Here is a 20,753-nt window from a genome sequence, read left to right as displayed (position 1 = left end):
TTATTTATTATTTATTGGGGGTTACCTATGAAAATATGTTGGTGTCAAATAATGCTTTTGAATGAATGTTAGCTTACTTTTATTGACAAAACCATTTAAAAACTTTTTTTTAATTGTCCAAAACATACAGAACAACAATGTCATTTAGAAACTTCTTTTAACTGAGTTGTGTGACGTCATAGATGCAGCTATTTAACCACATTCAGCTTTTTACCCACCAGTGAAAATTGTGGGTTTTTATGGTTTTGACATGTTCTTGTAGCATTTTTACTGATAATGTGAGACATATGCACAGAATATTATTAATCTTAAAATTGCATTTTTGAGCAGATGAAAACAATGCATTTTGGGAAAAAAATGACCACAAGCTCCATGATCTGCTAAATTCTGAAGCAGACGACTACTAGATCCTTGTTTTTTCCCACCTGAGCTGGCATCTGGCCCAAAACTGTACAGCTGGATAGTAAACAGAGAGCTCTCAGTTATGGGGAGGGGAAAGGGGGCGGGGTTGCTCCACACTAACGGTCCTGTCTAGTCCTGAGGTGAATTTCTAATGAACCACTCTGCAAAAACATTTTCTAAGAAAAAGTCACAGATTTTTTTTTTTATTTTAGCAAAAAATTGCATAATCATAAATAAAAAGACCACTGGGAATGGTTTTAAAATAGATACATATAGTTACTCATATTTAACTGAAGAACTTCTGATATTATTGTGAGGTAAAAATAGAAATCAACACATTATTTTTTTTAATTAATAGATTTAAAGAAAAACTACAAGACAAGATGATTCATCAAAAATGCTTGTCATTTCAGAATATGTTTTTTTTTTAATCATTTTTTGCAAAGTGGAAACTTTTCATGCCCGTCTTCTAGTGTATGAAGCTGCTTCTGTGGAATCTGTTTTGTGTAAACTAACAGAAGCCTGCAGGTACGCGGAGCATCCCTTGTTAAGTTTTTTACACTTCAATAATTAAGCTTATCTTTTCTGCTCTGGGAGACATTTATTCCATAATTAAACCCTCATCAAGATTCCAACAGCACATAACTGTGTTGTTGAGTTATGGCGCCCTCTATTGATGACTCAAAGAACAATTAATGTAGACAACAAATATGACTTCAGGGAGATTTCATAAATTAAAATATCTGATTGAACCATGCAAATAATGTAAAAAAAATATATAAAAATATGCTTTTATTTAAGGTTTTTTTTGCAGTGATTCTGCACTTTTGTGACACTGATGATGGTTAAGCTGAATAGCAACACCACAAAATCATTATTTCCATGCTTGATGTTCTCTGTATGAATTGGTGTTGCTTTTACTGCATTTGTCAGACAATCATCTTCCAAAACATTCTAAAAAATATGAATCGAAACTGTTGCTAAAACTGTCAAACTATGAACTCCGATTTTAACGGGGAACATGTCTGCAGTTAATTTTGTTGTGGTTCTTTAATGACCTCATAGGTGGGAAATCTTCCTGATGTCTGAGCTGTTCTGGTCGGTCATTTTTGATAAGTTAGGACATTTTTTGTGCATAATCTCAAACAACAGTGCTCACTTCATGCCTCCACTTTCAAAAATTATTTTTGATAACCCAAGACTGAAAAATGTTGCAGATATTTGCAAATATTAAAAAAAATCCTATAATTATAATATATTCTAAGAATGTTCCCATTTTATTTACTGTATTTGTTTTGTAATTATTGATTTTAAAAGTGCCTTCTCTATTTTGTCATGTCTGATAAAGAAAACAAAATGTACATTTAGGTTCTTTTAGTTTAAAAGTTAGTTTTTTTTTATTCAAATAAGTTGTTTACTTTTGAAACCTCCCTCTGGTGGTCTTTTAAGGAACTGCAACATTCAGTGTGGGAAGGACATAAAAAAAAACCTGAAACTGTGGAATGTAGCAAGCTTGTTTAATGCACAACTTCAAAACAGGAGCAGGGTTCAAATCACAACAACACACACTGTACACATACACAATCCCTTAAGGTAAAACATACATTCAACACCTGGAGATGCAAAAACTGTCAGTTCGAGTCTCAGGTTTATGATGGGGACAGAAAGAAAAGGTGGAAACTTTAAAACTGTAACGATGCTGGTTGTGTTTCACAAATGCTTTTAAACTGAAGGCTCAGAAACAGCAGAGATGGGTGGGTTGTGTTGGACATTACATATCAGATTTATTTTTTTTTTTATTTATCAGCTGCATGACTGAAACGCAGCAGTTTCTGTAAATGAAAGCCAACAGGAATATTCCACCCTTTCCCTTGACACCTGCACTGAATGGAGTTGGGGTGTCAGTTTACTTTAAGACAAAAGAATGTTGAGCTTACATAACTGATGTGAGAACTTTACTCCTTGAGAATCATTTAGAGAACCACTCCAATGAAACTTGTGCTTTCGGGCTTTAAATCATGTTCTTGTGGCTCTTTTCGGATGAGCTCAAAATTGTATTTCTGAGAAGAAAACACAACTTTTCGTTGAAAATACAATAGATGGGCTGCAAGCTACGCTTTGAAAATAGTTCAAAAGATGATCTTTTGTATGAAATTGCAAGATTCAGAGACTGAAAGAGAAGAAGTTCTGTCTTGATTCTTGTGTGTCAGTCTTTTAGTGAAGGGATCTTTTTTTGGGATTCACACCAGAAGGATTAGTCTGAGTTTACTCAACAGAATTCTTGTTAAACCACGACAGCAGCTCACAGCTTTGTCAAATACAGAAGACACATTTTGAGCTTACCCCTTTTTAAAAAACACTTTGCGACCAACTCCAACCGTGCCCCGTGTGTCTGGAGCTTGATTCAAGTGAAGGGATTTGTGATACCTGAGAGCTGCTGGGTCTCTACAGCTTCATACTGACAAAAACAAGAAATGGCTGCAAAAAGTGTGTTCAGGGACAAAGGTTACAGAAGATTCAATTTTAGAACGCTCAAATGTAATGCTTGAATCCAAAAGCTGGTGACATTAAGCTGAAGACTGGTTCTGATAAAGTAGATCTGCAGGAATTTATAGTAAACAGTATACAAAGGATTTGGATTGCAGATGAAAAACTCCCTTTCTGATCATATTTTAAATAAAGTTGCATAACGAGCTGCCACAGCTCAGCAGCAGTCATTTCTGATACACGTGTGGGCTGAATGCTACAAAAGACATAAGTGCAGGGTGCCTGGACTGAGTTTAAAGTGACTGGAATTTGACGTGGTACAAAAGCGTTCAGTAAAACCATCAGGTGTTGGTCTTTGGGCGTATCAATTACATTCCCCAACACTGAAAACACCCCTCGTTCTTCCTCTAAATGTTCTTTAGGCTGTCGTTCAGAGTTTTTTTTTTTCTCAAATAAAAAATAAAAATTCTCCCAATCTCAGTCAAAGTAATACCTCTTCCCGAATATTTGATCTTTGATGCTGAAAGACTTTTAGGTAAATGAAAACAACCTTCAACTTATTACAAAGAATAAACATAAAAAATATCACCTTCAAAGAATATCTAAATTAAAAAGAAATAAAACACTTGAATCTGCTTTCACATTTCTTGTAAGGCTGGAAAAAATTTTTAGAATCGGATTGTGTTTGTCTAAACGTGTAATATTCAGCCTTCTGATTGGTTATTTATATCAAGGGATTCTCCACTTTTCTCTTTTTCTTTTCTTTTTTTTACTGGGAGATTTGTGTGTGAATGAGTTGCTTCGTCTGAAATTATATAGTAAAAACATTCACATTTTTTCTACTTTGTCAAAAGCTAATGTAGAGAAGTTGCTATTCTGTATTTTTAAGACTGAGTAGTTACTTTTTTTGCACTATTGAGGTCTAAGACTAACAGATTTAAGAGGCTCAACAGTACCAGACTTTTATTCATTTCTGTCAAGAAAATCTACATTTTCTTGTTTACCAACATCAAAATAAAAGCACTTCTGTCAAGAAAATACAGATTTTTGGTTTTCTTTCTATGATTAGGTTCTTTTATTTACTCTTTAAAGGCTCAGAGGTAATTGGCTGCTTATGAATGAAGGGTTCATGCTGCATTTTAAAAAGTCCAGGTGGATCTCAAAACTCAGGATTTGAACAAGGTTTTCCCTTCGGATTGAAAAGTTTATTTTAGCTGAACTGTATGCAGTGTTTACAGGTTCCAAAATTCCCCCGTTTCCACCGATTAGACTCAAGTGAAAAAGGTTGTTTCAGTAGCGGAAAAAACAAAAATAAATTAAAAAATGGTCACATTTAGAGGTTGAGAGGATCCACGGACTGGAAAAAAATGTATTAAGGTCCAAAACAAAGTGTCAGTAATTAAATTAGAGTTTTAACCATAAAATGGGTTACATAAAAAAAAGGTTAAGTACATAATTTACCACAGATTATTTCTACCCGGCAGCTAAAACAGAGTGGAGAACCGGCAGCCTCAAAGGAAAAAGAGCAAGAATGACATCACAGGAAATCAGGTTTCAGTTTGGACATGTGGACAGGCTGAACACAGTCTGGATCCGACACATCAGTCATGCTTCCACAAATACTTCAGTACTTAGTTCTTTGTGTTCTGTCAGTAAAACATTGTTCCAGATGTTTCAAATGCTGATTAAGAGCTTTTTTGATCTGACATCACTCTGGATGGCAGCCCTGAATTCAAGTAATATTTTACAATCACAATTAGTTCAAACGGTCAAAAGCTTCAGGGAAAAAAAACAACAAGAATCAAAGAAAACCTTTAAAATAAATAAATAATGATGATAAAAGCCGACCGCTCAAGACAAATGAGTCGATTTTAGCATCAGTCTGCTTGACCACTGAAACTCTGCAGCAGATTAAGACGATAAATAAAAACATCAGATGTGTGTGAGGACAGAACTGAGGAGAAAAATCACACGAGAACCAACGGAGGAAACCCGACCATAAGTGGGGCGAAGATGAAGGTCCTTTTACTCCGGAGCGCCGTTCGCCGTCCCCGTCATCCTCTCCTCGTCTCCCTGCTTCTGATGCTGCAGCCGGGCGTACGTCACTGCGTCTCCCCTGAGAGAGGAGGAGGGAGGAATGCAGGGAGGTTGCAGGAGGAGGAGGATTAGATGACGGAGAAGTTAGAGGATTATCGTCATTATTATTATTATTATTATTATTAGGATTGTTAGGAAACAATGCAACAAAAGCAATTCTTAGTTGGAGGTTCTTAATGGAAATGATGGAAACACAAAGAGACACGAGTGATTTCACGGACGGTGCTCTACGGCTATAAACTCATACTAGTCGGCTTACTTTTTGCCTAAAGATGCGAGGCCGTACAGGACTCCTGTGGCGAAGGCGATGGCGTTCCCAAACAACGTTGTGAAGGAGAAACTCAAGAAAATAGGAAACAATGCCATCCTGGAAAAAAAGGAAAAAAAAACAGTCAATGTTATTTTTTATAAATGTTAATCATAGATGAGCAATTTTGATCTGAAATACAACAAACAACAAATTTACAGTTAAAATAATTTGTCTATTTTTTATTTTGCAGCATCTATTTCAACCTTTCTATTCTGATTCAAACCCAATCAGTTTAAACTATTAAAGAATGATTTTTGAATGAACTTGAATCAACATTTTGTTGTTCTTATTCTGTCATTTATTTTTTTTTACTTTAAAAAGCTTTTTGTAGGGATTTTCAACTGTACTTTTTTGTTTTGCAGCAGGTTTCCTTGTTTTTTCATTTATTTTAAGTGATTTTTATTTATATTATTTTTCATTTCATTTAAAATCTTAAAAAGTTGCTATAGCTTCAATTGGCCACTAGATGTCCCTGTTCTTACATGTCATTACAGGTCATTTTAAGTAGTCAGAAGTGAAGGTTCACATTTATTTGTTCCTTTTTTTACCATCCAATTTTGTCCTTTTTTTCTTGAAAATTTTCTTTTCTGTGCTTTTTTTTTCCCCTTATGTTTTGTAAGTTTGCTTTCCTCTTCAGCCCAGATTTTTCAACAGTACAGTTCCAATAGCAAGTTAGCAAGAACTTTGTCTATTTGGAATGGCTTCACCTAAAATACAAATAATCTATAATCTAACAAAGGTAATCCAATTCCAAAAGTTTCATACAGGAATCTTTAACATCGTTGGAGCTCTAAAGTCCATCAAAGGTTCAGTAGGAGAGCTTGGTTGTTCTTACCCGCAGTAGAAGATGGCTTTCTGCCAGGGTTTGAGTTTGTCTGCACGCGCCGCCACTGCGTTGGCAAACTCTATGAACTGACAGCAGAACGGAACCTCACAAAGGAAAAGCACGAAGGCGTTCAACCTGGATGCAGGACAAGAAAATTGCTCAAAGAAAGACCTCAAACAAATGAAAAAAAAAATCTCAGAAAAGTGTTCTTGCTTTTTCATGCTGTGATAAAATTAGCTTAAAAAGCAACTGCAAACATCAATAGGGTTCCAGTTAGAAAAATACTGCACATTCTACTGAGTAAATTAGAGAAAAGGGGCAGAAACATTCTCAAAGTTAAAGCTGTCAGTTGCATAATAAAACCTAAGTTGCATTAAATGCACGTCAGTTGCTTTTAATAAACCACGTCTGCAGAAGTACTTAACAAAATGCATACATTTCATAAAAAATAAAATAAATAGATTGGAACATTTTTCGGTTCCACTTATCTACAAATTCTATGTCATTAAATTAAATTTGCCATTAAAAGGAGTCAATTATTGATCAGAATGACTTTCTACAAAATAAAAAACAATTGCCTAAAAACTATAAATGAAAGATCCACTCTGATCATCTTTATATCTATTGTAAAAGCATTCCCAGTGGTCTTTAAAAGTTTAGTGGGTCTTTAAGAGAACTTTGTTTTTAGTGTGAAGTTCTGACAACAACAGGAGCTTCTGATCGGTAAATTATTGATATGGACGTGTGATTGTGTTGAGAACTTACACCATCCATACTCCAGCAGCGATATTTAAAGGGTTCACTGTGACACAGTTCCACACTCCTGAGATGGCACAGGCTGTTTCCCATAAAACAAAAGACAGAACATACAGGTCAAGTTTTTACACATCAGGCCTGAGTTACAGCTAAAAACAAACAATGTGGAAGTTTGGTTTATCAGTAAAAAAGCCTTTTCTTCCAATAAAAAAACACGTTGGGGAAATCTGTGAGGGTCAAAGATAATTGGGTGGAATAAATATAAAACATTAATTCAGAAATCTATAAATCAATGTTTTTATTCTGTTTCAACCATGAACATTTAAATTATGATGTTATGGTTTCTATAAAAGTTCTCCAGAAAAATCTTCATATCTGTTTGACTATGGATGGAAATATCCAACAGGGCCCTTCAAATATCATTATTAAAGTCTATGTACACTTCAATATGAGAAAGGTTGCAGGAGACGCTCCAGAGAGTCTGCAGAAACTACTGAAGTGCTCATGAACTCACAGAAACTGTGAAAAACCAATTTCAGCAGCAGAGTGAAAAGGAAATTAAAAATGTCAGATTTAGCGTCATATCTTACATCACAAAGCAACAAAAATTAAAGAAAAAAATAGGTTTGATGATAAGATTAACAAAAAACAAAGTGTTTAACAGAAGAATACACCGCTAAAAAGCTTTGCTATGTTTGTGGTGCTTACAGAAATAAGATTTAGCAAAAATATATAAAAGCAAGTTGATAAATGGGCTGTTAATCACACAATTAGAAGCTTTACTGGAAATCATTATTGGCAGCATTTACTTGAATCTCTATTGCTTTGGTTTCTCTTTATCCCACATCAACACAGAGGAATAGATCACTCGGTTTTTAGCTCACGGTACTTCAGCGCTTATAGCAACAGAGAAGACACAAATAACAACTAACTTTAGGCTTTAAAATGACTAAAAAGTCTAGAATCTCCCCAACTTAACACGTTTGTTCAACATCAGAGCTCCAGTCAGCACAAAGAATCATTATGGACACTTCCAAAACCCCAACAGAAAGCTTCAAACCGGAACAAACTACTCCTGAGCGTCATTAAAAAAATTAAAAAAATAAAAATAAAAAAAATCACTGAAGCACTTAATGGCGTCAACTAGAGCTGGGTATCCATAATAATTTCCAGAATTGATTAGATTTTTTTTAATTATTATTCTTTCGATCGACTTTTCAATTCAACCGAATGTTAGCATTAGCTGTTCTATGATAAATTCCATCAAACTTTAGCATCAAGCTAGCAGACTTTACCTTTGTGTGCTAGAACAATCTCTATTTTTATAGATCGACTATTGATTTATTAAGCTTAGATCGATTCAAATCAATTTTTATCAACCCAGCCCTAGCGTCAGCTATAGCCTTAGATTTTCAAATTACCATTTGAACACAACTTAATTTTGAGTACACCAAATGAATCGTGAATTGATGAAAAACTAGTGTAAATAAAAGACATTAGTATATTTTATTTATTCTACCATTTAAAAATATATGCATGTCATGTTAATATGCATATTCTATTAGTTCCATTTTTTTTTTTTTTACTTTAAAAAGTGGCGAGAGTAACAATTGTTCTGTATTTGATACAACAAAGAGGTTATTTACAGCTGTGGTTACACAATACTTGATTAACCAGTTTCTCAGTTTGATCATTAAAGTTTTCAAATTTGATTCTTACTAATACATTTTTTTGAGAAACTAAACTCTGTCTAAAAAGAAAAATCTGTAGAATTATTTGAACAATTTTTGATTTTTCTTTAACGCTCTTATTTTCCAAAGCGATCTTAGCCTAGTAACAAAATAAAAAACAAGTGTTGGTGCAAGAAAAATAGCAACTTGAACCAAACTTTTACATGAATCAAAAAAGAAACTCTAAAGTCAATAAATAGAAAAGGTTTTTAACAAAACCCCGTAAAAACACAGTTTAAGGGAGCCAAGTTTACAAAAAACTAATGGTTTGAAGTGGTTTCAAATTGTTCCTGATTGTAGTTTAACTCAAAATCACAGATTTTACTTGATGCTAAAGAGAAAAGTCTAATAACCCGTGCTGTTTCAAACCATGGAAGAACTGCAGCATGCCCTACTCCTTCAAAACTTTCCAGGCTTTGAATAATAAAGGACCCACTGGATCTGCAGCGTTCATGCGATACTGCAGGCTCTGTGACTCTGGTGTCACTGACAACACAACAGCTGTAGGTCAGCGGGAAACCTGCACAGTACGTTTTCATAAAAAGAGACATTTGACCATTAACTGTATATCCTGCTATCTGCTCGTAAACAGAGTATAAACGGAGTCACAAGCAGCTGTAGAGAGAGCCTGGCACGCCAAAAGGCGGCGCCCAGTGCGGTGAGGGGACAATAGCTGTGACAAAGCATCGCTTTACGAAACCAAACCCAAACGTTTAAATCTACTCATTTAAAATACCGCAGTGTAATTATACCGAAAACTAAAAATTTTAGTTGGTTTTACACAATACATGTGCAGAATACAATTCCGTATGTTAACAGGATTGGATTGTCTAAAACTACAAGTATCAGCTTGACTAAAATACTTTGACAAGAATTACTCACACACTCCTCCTAAAACTCCTGCTGTCTTGCAGAGCCATCTGTACCACCAGGTCATTCCATCATCCTCCGGAGTGGTTTTGTTGGCCGCTGCGGTCTCTTCGGTGCTCATCGTGTTTTCCACAAATGCCTAAAGTTAGCCAGAGCCAACAAACTGACTCCTGGCTAGATCACTCACCAACGGAGCTCCGAAAAGTAAAACCACGTTCAGTTGAAAAACATATAAAAAAGATTTGTTTAGGAAAATAACGTTTTCCTTTGTGTATACGTGTTGGGGCGAGTCGTCTGACGACACTAGTAGAATCCCACTCGGCTTTCCCCGTCACTGCTAGCTAAAGAGCTAGCAGATGATAAAAAGCATCCTACTATCCGCAACTTTAACAGGATATTTCACTTCCGCTTGTAAGTCTAACTACAATCACGTGCTATAAAACGAAAAAGCTTAATTTTAACTTTTTTTTATATATAACAATTATAATATTTTGTTTGATAAAGCTTGGTTCAGCTGATTAAATTGAAGCCGAGCCAATGGAAGAGATGCATTGTGGGAGGGGACTGGACATACGTCACGCGTTTGTTTACAAATGGGGTGCGTTCCAATCGGCAGGGTTTTTTTAAGCTTGTAGTTAGCGTTCGGTTTTGTAGAAACTTACCAGAATATTTAAGACATCTGATTTTAAAATAAAATGAATATTAAGTGGGATGCCTTTAATTGTTAAAAAACACTCTCCCTAATAAGATGAAATAAAACCTTTTTAATGATATAACATTATATAAAAGAGTGTAACTCATTTCCACAAGATATTTTAGCCTGAATTCCCAACATAGCAAGTTATAAAAACATTTTTGTCAACCAGAAATATGAGTTAAACATAACAGTACTTTTGTGAAAATATAGCTTTAATATAATTACTCCTCGACAAATGAAATATCAAATATATTAGAATTTTAATTTGTTATTTCAAGATAGGAGGATGCAAACTTTATACATATATAAGTATTGTATATGAATCTGGAAGAAAAGAACCTAATCTGTGCTGGATTAAAAACAAGTTCGCTGTACAATCTGTTTCTTCAAAAAAAAAAGAAAAAAAATTATTTTATTAAATATAAGATTTAATAACCCCCTACAAAATGCAAGCCTGCATTATTCTTTATGACTTTAATGACTTATACAAAACTGTTGTTCATGTTCAAGTAAAGTTTATTAAGTTGAGGGTTTCCTAATATTCAAAACAGTCATGAGGTATAGTCAAAGTCCGGTTTGCTTAATAACAATATATTTTTTAAAAGTGTAATAAAAATGTTCCTGTTTTTCTCAGTTCACACTTTTTAAACTGTAAAATCAATACTGCTGTATCTGCATTGTAACAAATCTCACGATCATAATTATTAATCTTCACATCAGACTTTTGCATAGATGAGCAGAACTGGCCTCACTCTGTAGACAGAGCGGACTTCAGAGGCTTCAGAGTCCTTCGGCTGGTCCTCCTCTGCCCGCCCATGGGCGCTTGTCTCCTCTTCCCCATGGGTGCGTGGCACAACATGTCGTCGAGGGTCTGCGGAGTCACCTGAGAGGCTCGCTCGAGTTGAGTCACTATCTGTCTCACTTTTGAGTGATGAGGTCCACCTTCGCTATGTAGATGAAGTAAATCCACCTGAAAGAGGTCAGGGTCAAATACAGCAGCGGTTTAGCATCAGGTTCTAAGATTTGCATACTAATATATTCTATTGGTTGTAAAAATACAACGAGCAACAGAAAAAAGGACAGATTTCAGACTGTGTGTTCTGGAAAGTTTTGCTTAGTAGATATTGTCTTTGTGTTTCAATTTAAAAAAGTCATTTTATATACTTTTTTACATTCTATATATAAATATTATTTTTGTGAATGTTCAGATCTGTAAAGTATAAGTGGGATTACAGAGGGCAAACATAAAAGTCGTCTGTAAAAAAAAAAAAAAAGTTATACTTTGAAGTTTCTAATAAATACAAGCTTAAACAACCTAATAGGACAATCACAAACATTTAAAAAATATCAGGTGAAGCAGTAGTAGAATTGCACTCACAACTTCCTGCGAGAACTCTGTTTTTTTAATAAAATATGGACTTTTGGGCAAGAAGGCTGCTGATAATAAGGTAACGGCATCTGCAATTTCCCCTGACATAGCTAGTGTTGCCACCTGAAAGGGGAAAACAAAAGAAACTAATGAGTTACTTAAAAAAAAATAAATAAATAAATAAAACAGCATAAATGGATGTAAAGCTTTCACCTTAAGATTTTGGCACATTTTGCTTTCTGTGTTCATAATTTGTGCAAACAGCGACTTTGCTTTTTCGATGTCCTTCTGTAAAAAAAAACAGTGATTATATTTTTGAAGTCTTAATGCATAAAAAAGTGGTTTTAAAAAGCAAACTGCTGACCTGTCGCAGAGCTAAAGCTATGGCGAAGCAGAATGCGTGCCGAGGGATGAAGTGGCCTTTGGTCTGCTCCTCCTCTATCAAAGCGGTGCAGATCCGGTACGACTCTACCGTGTTCTGACAGGCGGAAAGCAATTAAAGAAATCATTTTAATCCAGACTCTGGAGAATTAAATCACAATCAAACTCCAAATGAAGAGTTTCAAACCTCACCAGCTTATAGCAGGTACCAGCTGCAAGAGTTAAAGTATCTTTGTTGAATTGGAGGCCTTGGCTCCTCATGCTTTTTAGGACCTCAAGGGCTCCTGTAAAGTCAAAAATTTGACATATTATAGGCATGCGTCCAGAAAGGATAAACCAAATTATTAGTGACTTACGTTCATACAAGCCTTTAATGAATAACATGTCAATTGCAATGTTAAAAGAGGTTGTGTCGATGAAAAATCCTTTCAGATTCTGAAACAAGAAGAAGCATCAATCCATTATATTTAAAATATAAATTGGGAGTTTTTTTAGGTTTCGAGAACCAATGCTCACCTTATCTATTAGTGCAGAAGCAGCCATTTCTTCCAGGCCAAACTCGTAGCACAGTCTCATGTAAAGAGGACCAAACTTGAAGTCTCCGTACAGCAAGTTACGGTTTTCTGCATGATATCTTTTTTTAAAAAGATCAGACGTTATCAATTGACAGGTGAAGAAATATAAAGATGCATGATCTCTTGATGCAAACGTGTCTGGTGTACCTATAAATGGCATCTCTGGCTACCGCCATGTCATCTAAAGACTGGCACAGGTGAAGGAGGAGCTTCAGCTCGTCCCGCAGAACCAGCTCATTTCTCTTCAATTTCTGTCTGAAAAGCTCGACAAAATTACCTGGGAAATAAGGTTTGAAAGTAAGTTTGTTGGGGTAAAACAGATGACCAGTGAGGAAAAGGCTTCTCACCTTCTTCTCCAGTGACAAGATGAGCCACAGCCAGCTTCCTCTGCTGGAAGTCCTGCAGTTTGATGACATCTTCTGACAGAAGATGTCTCTTAGCTACAGAAAAACATGTGAAATGATTTTTTTTTTTTTTTTACTGAATGACTGAAATCTACAAAAATATTCTTGTGCCAAGTTAAAGTTCTCTTCTATAAAGGTCACGATAATCTTCGCTCATGAGACATTTCGCATATTTTTGTTGGCCATATTAAAATAGCCTAATTTTATTTCATAGAGTCCAAACACATTTATTTGAACAGTGCTTGTGTTAATATTCTGTTTCTTAACCACTAAATGCCAATTTTAGGTACAATTAACATATATAGTACATTTTACTTTCTTATTTTTCTTTTATTGTTTGAATGTTTTGTTTCACCCCTCATATTGTTGACTTCTTGACCAATAAAAAGATGTTGAACTCTGTGGCTCTGTATCTGTTTAAATAAAGTTTCAATTAAAAAAGGGGGGCTAATTAATAAGCCAATGTTTCAGATTACTTAATTTGTTCTGCCATACTTTCATACAGCATTTCACGACTCCTAGATATAACGGACACGATTCCAATCTATAAAGCTCTCATGATTTGCTTTTGGAATTAAAGTTTTAATTTACAGTTCTGAAACATCTGTTTGGAACATGTGACATTTCCCAAACAGAGCATATTCGTTTTTTGGAAACGGCAAAAGTTTTAAAACACGGTACTTTTAAAACTTACAACGAGCAACTAACATAAAACATAGTTTAATTTATGTTAAAAAGTAAATAACAGAATAAAAATACTGAACTGTAACTTCACAGAGTTTAAATTCATTGAATCCCTGCAGCTTGTGTGTGTCTGTTCTGCATGTTCTCTCTTCATTTATAAACTACTATATATTTTCCACATCTCGTTCACTCACACAATTAAACATTTAATTCTTCTTACCCACAACACAGCTCTGAATCCCGCCCGTGGCTAAAACTCCTCGTAAACGTCCTTTGAAAGGTTCAAACAGCAACGACCGACAACATTTAGCTCCCAATCTCCCGACGAGCGCCATATTGCCTCCGGACTGTACCATCGACACGAAACCCAGAGGGAGGTTATGGCACAAATAATACATTTTTAGAATTCTATTCAGCATTTAATTATTTTTGTAGTAGCAGAGTATAATTTAGGATGTCAGCTAGTTATCAAAGGGAAATTTAAGAATTCGAAATTATTTGTTTTTTTATTACATGAGATCGCAGTTTGTGATTGGTATATTCTAGCGTGACACGTGAATGGATTTACTACAAATATAACTTATACACTGCAAATTTGGTTATATTTTCTTAAATTAAGTTGCCTTTTATTCATATTTATTTTATTTTTAAAGCTATTTATTTTTATTTTCATTTATTTATTTTTGGTTGCTATTAGTTTAGGCAACAAGGTAACAACAATATGCTTACCAACCAGCAGAGGGCGACATTGTGTCAAATAAACAGCCTTTGGGAGTTTTGTTGCATTCATATTTCACAATTATAAAAGTACTAAAACGATCAGATGATAGATAATTCTGGTTTATATGTGGGAAATATAATTAGATCAGAAACAGGGCAGTTAAATTATTACAAGAATTATAACCAAAGCGTAATTCCTTGATTTTCTTTTGTTTCATTGAGATAAAATATTATGGGTTTGTCATAAAAACATTTATTTCTGTCAGAATTCATGCATAATTCCTTATGGAACCAAAGTATCCTTTTTATTGACTATAAGTTAAAACGTTTTACTGATTTTTAACTCTGCAGATGAAAACAATCTTTTTAAAATGATTATTTCCTGAATACATTAATGATAAATGTGGAGGCACAGAGGAAATGACACTGGCTCAGGGAGGTTCCCCTTCAGTTACCCTAGCAACACAATCTCATCCAGCTCAGCCAATCAGAACCATAACCCTAGATAATTTATGGTTTCCTGCAAGGTGCAAGAGACTCGTGTTTCATTTTTTTCTCCTTCTACATTTGCATGTTCACAATGATATGAAGTCCTCTGCACATTGATTATTTGGGTTTCCACATCAGATTGGGACTTTGGTTTGCAACAGGTCATTTTAGGTTTGAAAGGAGGGGGAAAAAAATCCCAATGTTGTTTGCAGGGGATGTGTTGATCACTCAGACTCTGATTTGCTCTGACAAGCAGGCAGGTTGTGCAGACAGACTGGAGCTCTTACATCTTTTTTGATTTGTCCTCACATGCACTTCCCTCAGCTTTTGGAAAGCGCCCCGGGTGTCCCAGGGTGATTAATAACTGTCGACACTGGAACAGTTTTAGAACAGAACAAAAAACAGCTGGTACTGATGGTTGGTGTGCAGAAATGATAAAATCATTGCACCTAAAAGTGTAAATTAAAATGAGTTACCATCTAAGAATTTTAGCATACAAGGATGTGCAGACCTGTCCAGCCAGTGGCTGTTTTTATTTTATTTTTTCTGAATCAGAAATGCCTTCACATGTGGTTGGATTTGCCGAAATGTCAGCAATTCTCTTTTAGTTGAATGAATCAATAACAATGTTGCACGTTATGACTGAAATACTACATAGAAGCTGCAAATTGCTATGCTATTCTTTAAAGATCCATTTACTATTACTTAAATTCCTTTACTTTCTATAATAAAACTGAATTTTAAAGTCTTTAATTTGCAGTTATTTTCCTTTTTTATTTAGTCTCATATCCATAAGAGGAGACATAATTATGTAATAATTTTTTATTACTTTTCATGCTGTATACATTTTGTCGAAGAAGAAGATTTCAGGGTTTTATAGCTGTTTTATTTTTTATTATTGCAGTTCAGATCTTTACTCAGGCTTTCTGTGGCAGATTCAAAGCTCTGACCTTCAGAGCTCCACAACAGCCTTGTATAATGGTGTCATCTGGCTTCCGTTTGTCAGCTGAGGAGTGGCCGGGCTCTTAGACATCCTGACAAGATGATGGTAACGAGTGAGCTCGAACACAAGCTGTAATACGGCTCTGATTTGCACAAGGCTCTCCCCAAAAGGCTTTTTAATAGCCATAACTGAATCAGAAGGATGCTGATTTAATTAGAATCAAGTGAACCGATCCCATCTTTACATAAAGTATTATATTTAATTAATAAGATCTATCCCAAAAAGTGTTCAATAGTCGTGCTATCATTGGAGATGGGGGCGGGCTCCATGTTGTTGGAGACATAAAGGCAGACTGCTGTTTTGTAACTGTCTGGGCTGAATTGGACAGTAAAAAAAAAAAAAAATCGTATTATCTGTCTTCCCTGAGAAAGGATGTCTTTTTTAACAGCAAAACATTCAATTGTTTTTTTGCTTTTTTTAAGTTTACAATACTAATTTTATGTCATTGCTTTTATGGCTCATATACTTGTATTATCATGAGTGTCTCTGTTTATTTATTTTACTTTTACATTTTTATTATATATTTATCTATATATACATATGTATATTTATTAATTTTTTAAAGTCTTTTATCTGTTGCGTTTTTGTGGCAAATGGACCTTTATTCTGTAATAAAGTATTTATAATTATTAGTTTGAGAAATCATGTATAAGTGATTAGAATTTTTTGTGTAAACCTCACCATTGATATTGCCATTCCCACCGTCTACAATAACAGAGGAATGAAACCGACCCGTCCCCCTATCAGCATTTTTTTTTATTTAAAATTTAACTTGAAGGTTTCAAAAAGTTTTTAGTTCTAACATTTTGTTCAAATCAAACAAAATATGAGTTATGACACAATTATGATACCCCTTGAAATAAATCTTTATATGGAGCTTGGCCTGTTTTTTATTTTATTTTTTTTTTAGACATCATTTACATAGTTTTTGCCTTGTTTTAGCTTTGTTTGTGAATTTATGCATTCTTATTTTGTCTCTACATGTTTGATATTTTATTACTAAACATAAAAACTGCTTGATCTAAATTTTTGTAATTTTGGAAGCAAAAAAGACCAAATTTACTAATTGGAATTTAGTTTTTTTGATAGTTTCATATATATTGTGAAATTATTGTGTAATGTAATCAGAAATATGTCCGTAAAAAAATTGCTGGGGTTGTACTAAAATTGATATCAAGTTTTGCCACAAAAACAGTAAAAAATTCTAAAATATTAAAAAATACGTCAGATTACTACGGGTTAAAATAAGAATTTTTGGTAAAATCCCTTTTCTCACTCCATTATTTATAGAAAATCTACCAGAGGGGTAACTGACTTATAAAGGGGTTTGCTTTAGCAGTTTATTGATTTTTTTGTTACCTTATTTAAACACAACGGGTCCCAAAAAACAGAGTCAAAAAGAAGCCATTGTCGTTATTTTTCACAACGGGTTTTATTGTGTTTGTGGTTATAGTAGTGGTTCCTCTCACGTTAGATTTGCCTTGTGGGTACAGTAGAGGAAGTATTGCACACAGACATGAGAAAGCACTAAGGAGGATTTTCACTCGTAACTAGTCGCTCTAGGTTACACATGAGTTTGGGGAAAGGGTGGAGTGGAGATCACAAGACAACTACACCAGACGGCAGCAGACAAATATTAGTAAAGGTCTCCCAAGAGAAAGGTGGGGAGAAAAGGCAGATAGGGAGGACGAGGAGGAAAGACGACAGAGAAAGAGAAAGTTCTGTTTAAGAGAAATGTCTGTTCAGTTTGACAGTAGATTTCCTGCATGGTGCTGAGAACACCAGATGTAAGTCCAGAAAAGTTGTATTTCTTACTCAAAAATACCAAAGGCTGTTATAATTATTTGATATTTGTTGAAATTTTCTCCAGAAAGTGGCCTGTTGAAGTGGGTGTGCGGCCTCGGCGGTAATGTCACGCTTGTTGTAAAGTGTCGTTTTTGTTTTACATGTTCACAAAAGCACTTTTATCTGTGTGCTAACTCCCTCATGCTCCATTTAGAGGCAGATCTCCTCGCATCCTGCAAAGTTTTTCAGCATCGGTGTGATCACTCACACTGTGCTGCCCCCAAAATTACAAATAGTCCTGTTGACAATCACTGTTCTTTGTGTATCGCTTATAAACGTCATGGCACAACTTGCAAAAACCACAGTGCCTGTTTGAAATGTGCCTATTTGGTGCCCTTCTTTCCCATAATTCCTAAGTGCGAGCAGACGCTCCAAGAAAAGAATTTAAAAACTCTAAATCTAACATAAGTCATGCAAGTTCGCCAACCGCTCCCATTGGCCACAAAGCTTTTTATAAATACAACCCTAAAAAAAAGCAAGACATTCCACAATTTATGAAAATATCCTGCTTTGTCAGTTTTTCAGCAGTTAAATGCTTGATCTTCCATTTACCGCATTAAAAAAGATTGAATAATAATAATAATAATTTAAAGTGTAATATTATAAAAGACAATTTACTAGCAGCAACTTAAAAAGGACAAAGACAGATTTCTGTTGACCTATAAATAAAAATGTTCAAATATGACATAACTGTAGCAGCAACACTCCTGATGAAGTTTAGACATCCTGTTAATGCTCATCCAGGTCAAGAGAAATGGTGGCAATTTAGGGGGGGAGTCAACCTAAGGTGTCCAGCATTACCTGTGTGCTGTTCCTTCTGGCTCCACTACATTCATTAAGATTCCCTAAGGCAGTAACAGGAAGAGTGTTGTTAATGCTTTGGTTTGAATAAACACCGTCTTGTGCTGTTTTACTAAGGAGCGAATGTGGGAAATATTTGCTCCCTGAAAGCAGAAAACTGACTTAAATATCAGCAAATGTTCAAATACTTAAGTTGACAATCATGGGGTATGCTGGTTCCCGTCTATTCTTCCTCTACTTTGTTCCATTTATGAATAAATGTGAGATTAAGGGATGCACTCCTTTGCATATTATTGTGTCCATACCAGTTTGATCCTGACTGTACATTTGTTTTTATTTGTCTCATTCAGTGCTTGTGTCTGCGTAATGCTTCATGCTACATAGTTTGGGCTTCTTTTTTGCAGAAAAAGGTTTCTCTTGATTGATCACCGAACACGCCTACATCTCTATTTTACAAGCAGGGAAGGACTCGTCCTGCATGACAACCGTGCTGCTGCTGGCCAAGACCATGATATTCAGGTCCTGCTGCTTGTCGTGGCTGTCCTGGTACCACTCCCTCATTACGTCTGTGTCATGGGTTGGGATTAGAGTGACCTGAAAGCCGACAAGAAGACACTTTTGAAACCTCAGGTAATGGAAATAAAAAGGAAAAGTCAAGAACAGTACATGGAGATCACATTTTAGGGAGCATTTCTACATTGTGTCTGCAGATTGATTTGAAAATTAAGTAGGTAATACATAAATTAATATACAATAAAGTACAACATTAATACAAATAATTAATTATTTTAGATAATAAAAAAAATAATCTAAATTAATCGTATGAAAGTAAAAGCTTCATCCTTTCTGATAAGCGTTACTTTACAAAGCAGTTTATGGTCATGTTGTCATGTGGGATTAAGTATATGCACAATGTGTAGTAGCCATAGACAGTATATAAAGAGAACTGGACAGATTATCCCCTCCCCCCTCGGATTTCAAATAGGAAGTCCTGGCTGGTCACAGAAAGTGACTTCTATTGAAAAATAAACCGCTATTACTCATTCATTCTGTTTGTCAGAATACCTATTCTTGCTCTGGTGTCTCTTTTTAACATGTTTTTATTAAACTTAATTTTTTTTCATGATATATTGTCTTTATTGCAAGTTATTCAAGTTATAAACCGGCCAATCAGATGGCTCAATAAGAGCCTGTAGTGCCCGCTGGCCCCCACCTCGAACGTTAGAACCGCTTTCAGTGGAAGGGGTGTGGCTTTGCAACAAACTCACCCCTGATTAGTGAGAGTGGTTGCCATATAAATGATGACTCGGACCAATCAATGCTTACTATGTCGTCTGGTCTGTAAATGGCGAAACAAAAGGCGGAACCCAAGGTATGGCCTTTTCTATTGGTGATGTCATAGCCTTGCTTTGTCCATCTCTATATATGTCAATAGTGGTAGTGGGTGGCCTCATTTCGACAGATGGATGTCCCAATCAAGAACTGAACAATAAAAAATGTTAATTTTATGGTAAATAGTAGTAGTGTAAATATTTTAAACACAAAAAGTTTGATACTTCTTTGTTCTCAACCTTCAATATGTCTTACCCAATAGTCTAGCCTGAGATTTGATCTAGCAGTGGTGGATTCTTCAACAATCACAAAGTTCCACATTATCAGTATTACGATCTTTGATACTTACTTGCATGTTGTTGTCCCACTGGGCCTTTCCTTCCAGCAAGGCATCGAGGACAGCCCGACTTGGCTCCTGCCCCGTCTGGTCGTTGCCACTGACCACATAGTAAGAGGACCGAACGCGTTTAAAGAACTCCACGTCCACATTTTTGGCACTGCAGTGATTGGGGATGTAAACCAAATCCATGTACATGGGAGGACAGTTGGATAGAGATGATCCCTTTCCACCACCAGCACCTGAAAAAGGACACCATTTTATTGAGTTTTCCATCAACATGTGGATGGGATCTGGTGTATTTATCAGTTGACAGCTATTATCCAATACTGATTTGTCAGATTAACTCATAGATTTTGATTTATCCAATATTATCCTAATTTTACAGAAACACATGGGTGAAGAAAAGCTGGGGATTGATGTAACAATAGCCCAGAGCAACACAACATATCCAAGGTAACATCCTCACAGAGTACAAACTGAGTACAGCAACGACATGTCTGTCTGTAGTTCTGTAGACATGTCTGTCTAGGTAGACAAAGCTAAGTCTATGACCAACAGTGCCACAATGACTAAAAAAAAAAAAAAAANTTGAAGGAAGTTAGAAAGTAACTTCCTTGCGTATGAAGTTCTCCAGA

At 35.3% G+C, this 20,753-nt stretch overlaps 3 protein-coding genes across 3 annotated transcripts in view; all 3 read right to left on the bottom strand.

The window, feature by feature from the left end:
- Window positions 1-1,902: 1,902 nt before the first annotated feature.
- On the bottom strand, window positions 1,903-10,053 carry cacfd1 (calcium channel flower domain containing 1). The gene is made up of 5 exons (XM_024257712.2): window positions 9,491-10,053; window positions 6,888-6,960; window positions 6,132-6,257; window positions 5,246-5,353; window positions 1,903-5,005 (listed from the first exon to the last, which is right to left on the bottom strand). Exons 1-5 carry the CDS (start codon window positions 9,597-9,599, stop codon window positions 4,915-4,917), a joined length of 507 nt encoding a protein of 168 aa, XP_024113480.1. The 5' UTR covers window positions 9,600-10,053; the 3' UTR covers window positions 1,903-4,914.
- A 617-nt stretch (window positions 10,054-10,670) lies between these two features.
- On the bottom strand, window positions 10,671-13,962 carry ptcd2 (pentatricopeptide repeat domain 2). The gene is made up of 10 exons (XM_024257711.2): window positions 13,809-13,962; window positions 12,848-12,940; window positions 12,648-12,777; window positions 12,442-12,559; window positions 12,282-12,360; window positions 12,118-12,209; window positions 11,909-12,022; window positions 11,758-11,832; window positions 11,554-11,667; window positions 10,671-11,145 (listed from the first exon to the last, which is right to left on the bottom strand). The coding sequence occupies exons 1-10, from the start codon at window positions 13,942-13,944 to the stop codon at window positions 10,924-10,926; spliced, it is 1,173 nt and encodes a 390-aa protein (XP_024113479.1). The 5' UTR covers window positions 13,945-13,962; the 3' UTR covers window positions 10,671-10,923.
- A 3,248-nt stretch (window positions 13,963-17,210) lies between these two features.
- Window positions 17,211-20,753, bottom strand: part of map1b (microtubule-associated protein 1B) — a 21,409-nt gene continuing 17,866 nt past the window's right edge. The window contains exon 7 of the mRNA XM_024257710.2: window positions 17,211-19,040. Coding sequence (XP_024113478.1) covers window positions 18,885-19,040 — 156 coding nt within the window. The 3' untranslated portion in view covers window positions 17,211-18,884. The remainder of the gene's footprint in view (window positions 19,041-20,753) is intronic.

This window comes from Oryzias melastigma, linkage group LG12 (genome assembly GCF_002922805.2).
Source record: "Oryzias melastigma strain HK-1 linkage group LG12, ASM292280v2, whole genome shotgun sequence".
NCBI lineage: Eukaryota > Metazoa > Chordata > Actinopteri > Beloniformes > Adrianichthyidae > Oryzias > Oryzias melastigma.
Note: the sequence above shows the minus strand (reverse complement) of the source record. Positions and strands in the feature narration are given on the sequence as shown.

Bases quoted from the DNA above. Each gene is read 5' to 3' on its own strand.
- ptcd2 (XM_024257711.2), bottom strand. From the start codon at position 13,944: ATGGTACAGTCCGGAGGCAATATGGCGCTCGTCGGGAGATTGGGAGCT. The intron at 12,778-12,847 runs GTGAGAAGCCTT...CTTATTTCCCAG, and splicing joins TCTTGTCACTGGAGAAGAAG to GTAATTTTGTCGAGCTTTTC. The intron at 12,560-12,647 runs GTACACCAGACA...TTTTAAAAAAAG, and splicing joins GCCAGAGATGCCATTTATAG to ATATCATGCAGAAAACCGTA.
- cacfd1 (XM_024257712.2), bottom strand. From the start codon at position 9,599: ATGAGCACCGAAGAGACCGCAGCGGCCAACAAAACCACTCCGGAGGAT. The intron at 5,354-6,131 runs GTAAGAACAACC...CTTTTTTTCCAG, and splicing joins AAAGCCATCTTCTACTGCGG to GATGGCATTGTTTCCTATTT. The intron at 5,006-5,245 runs GTAAGCCGACTA...CTCCTCTCTCAG, and splicing joins CTCGCATCTTTAGGCAAAAA to GGGAGACGCAGTGACGTACG.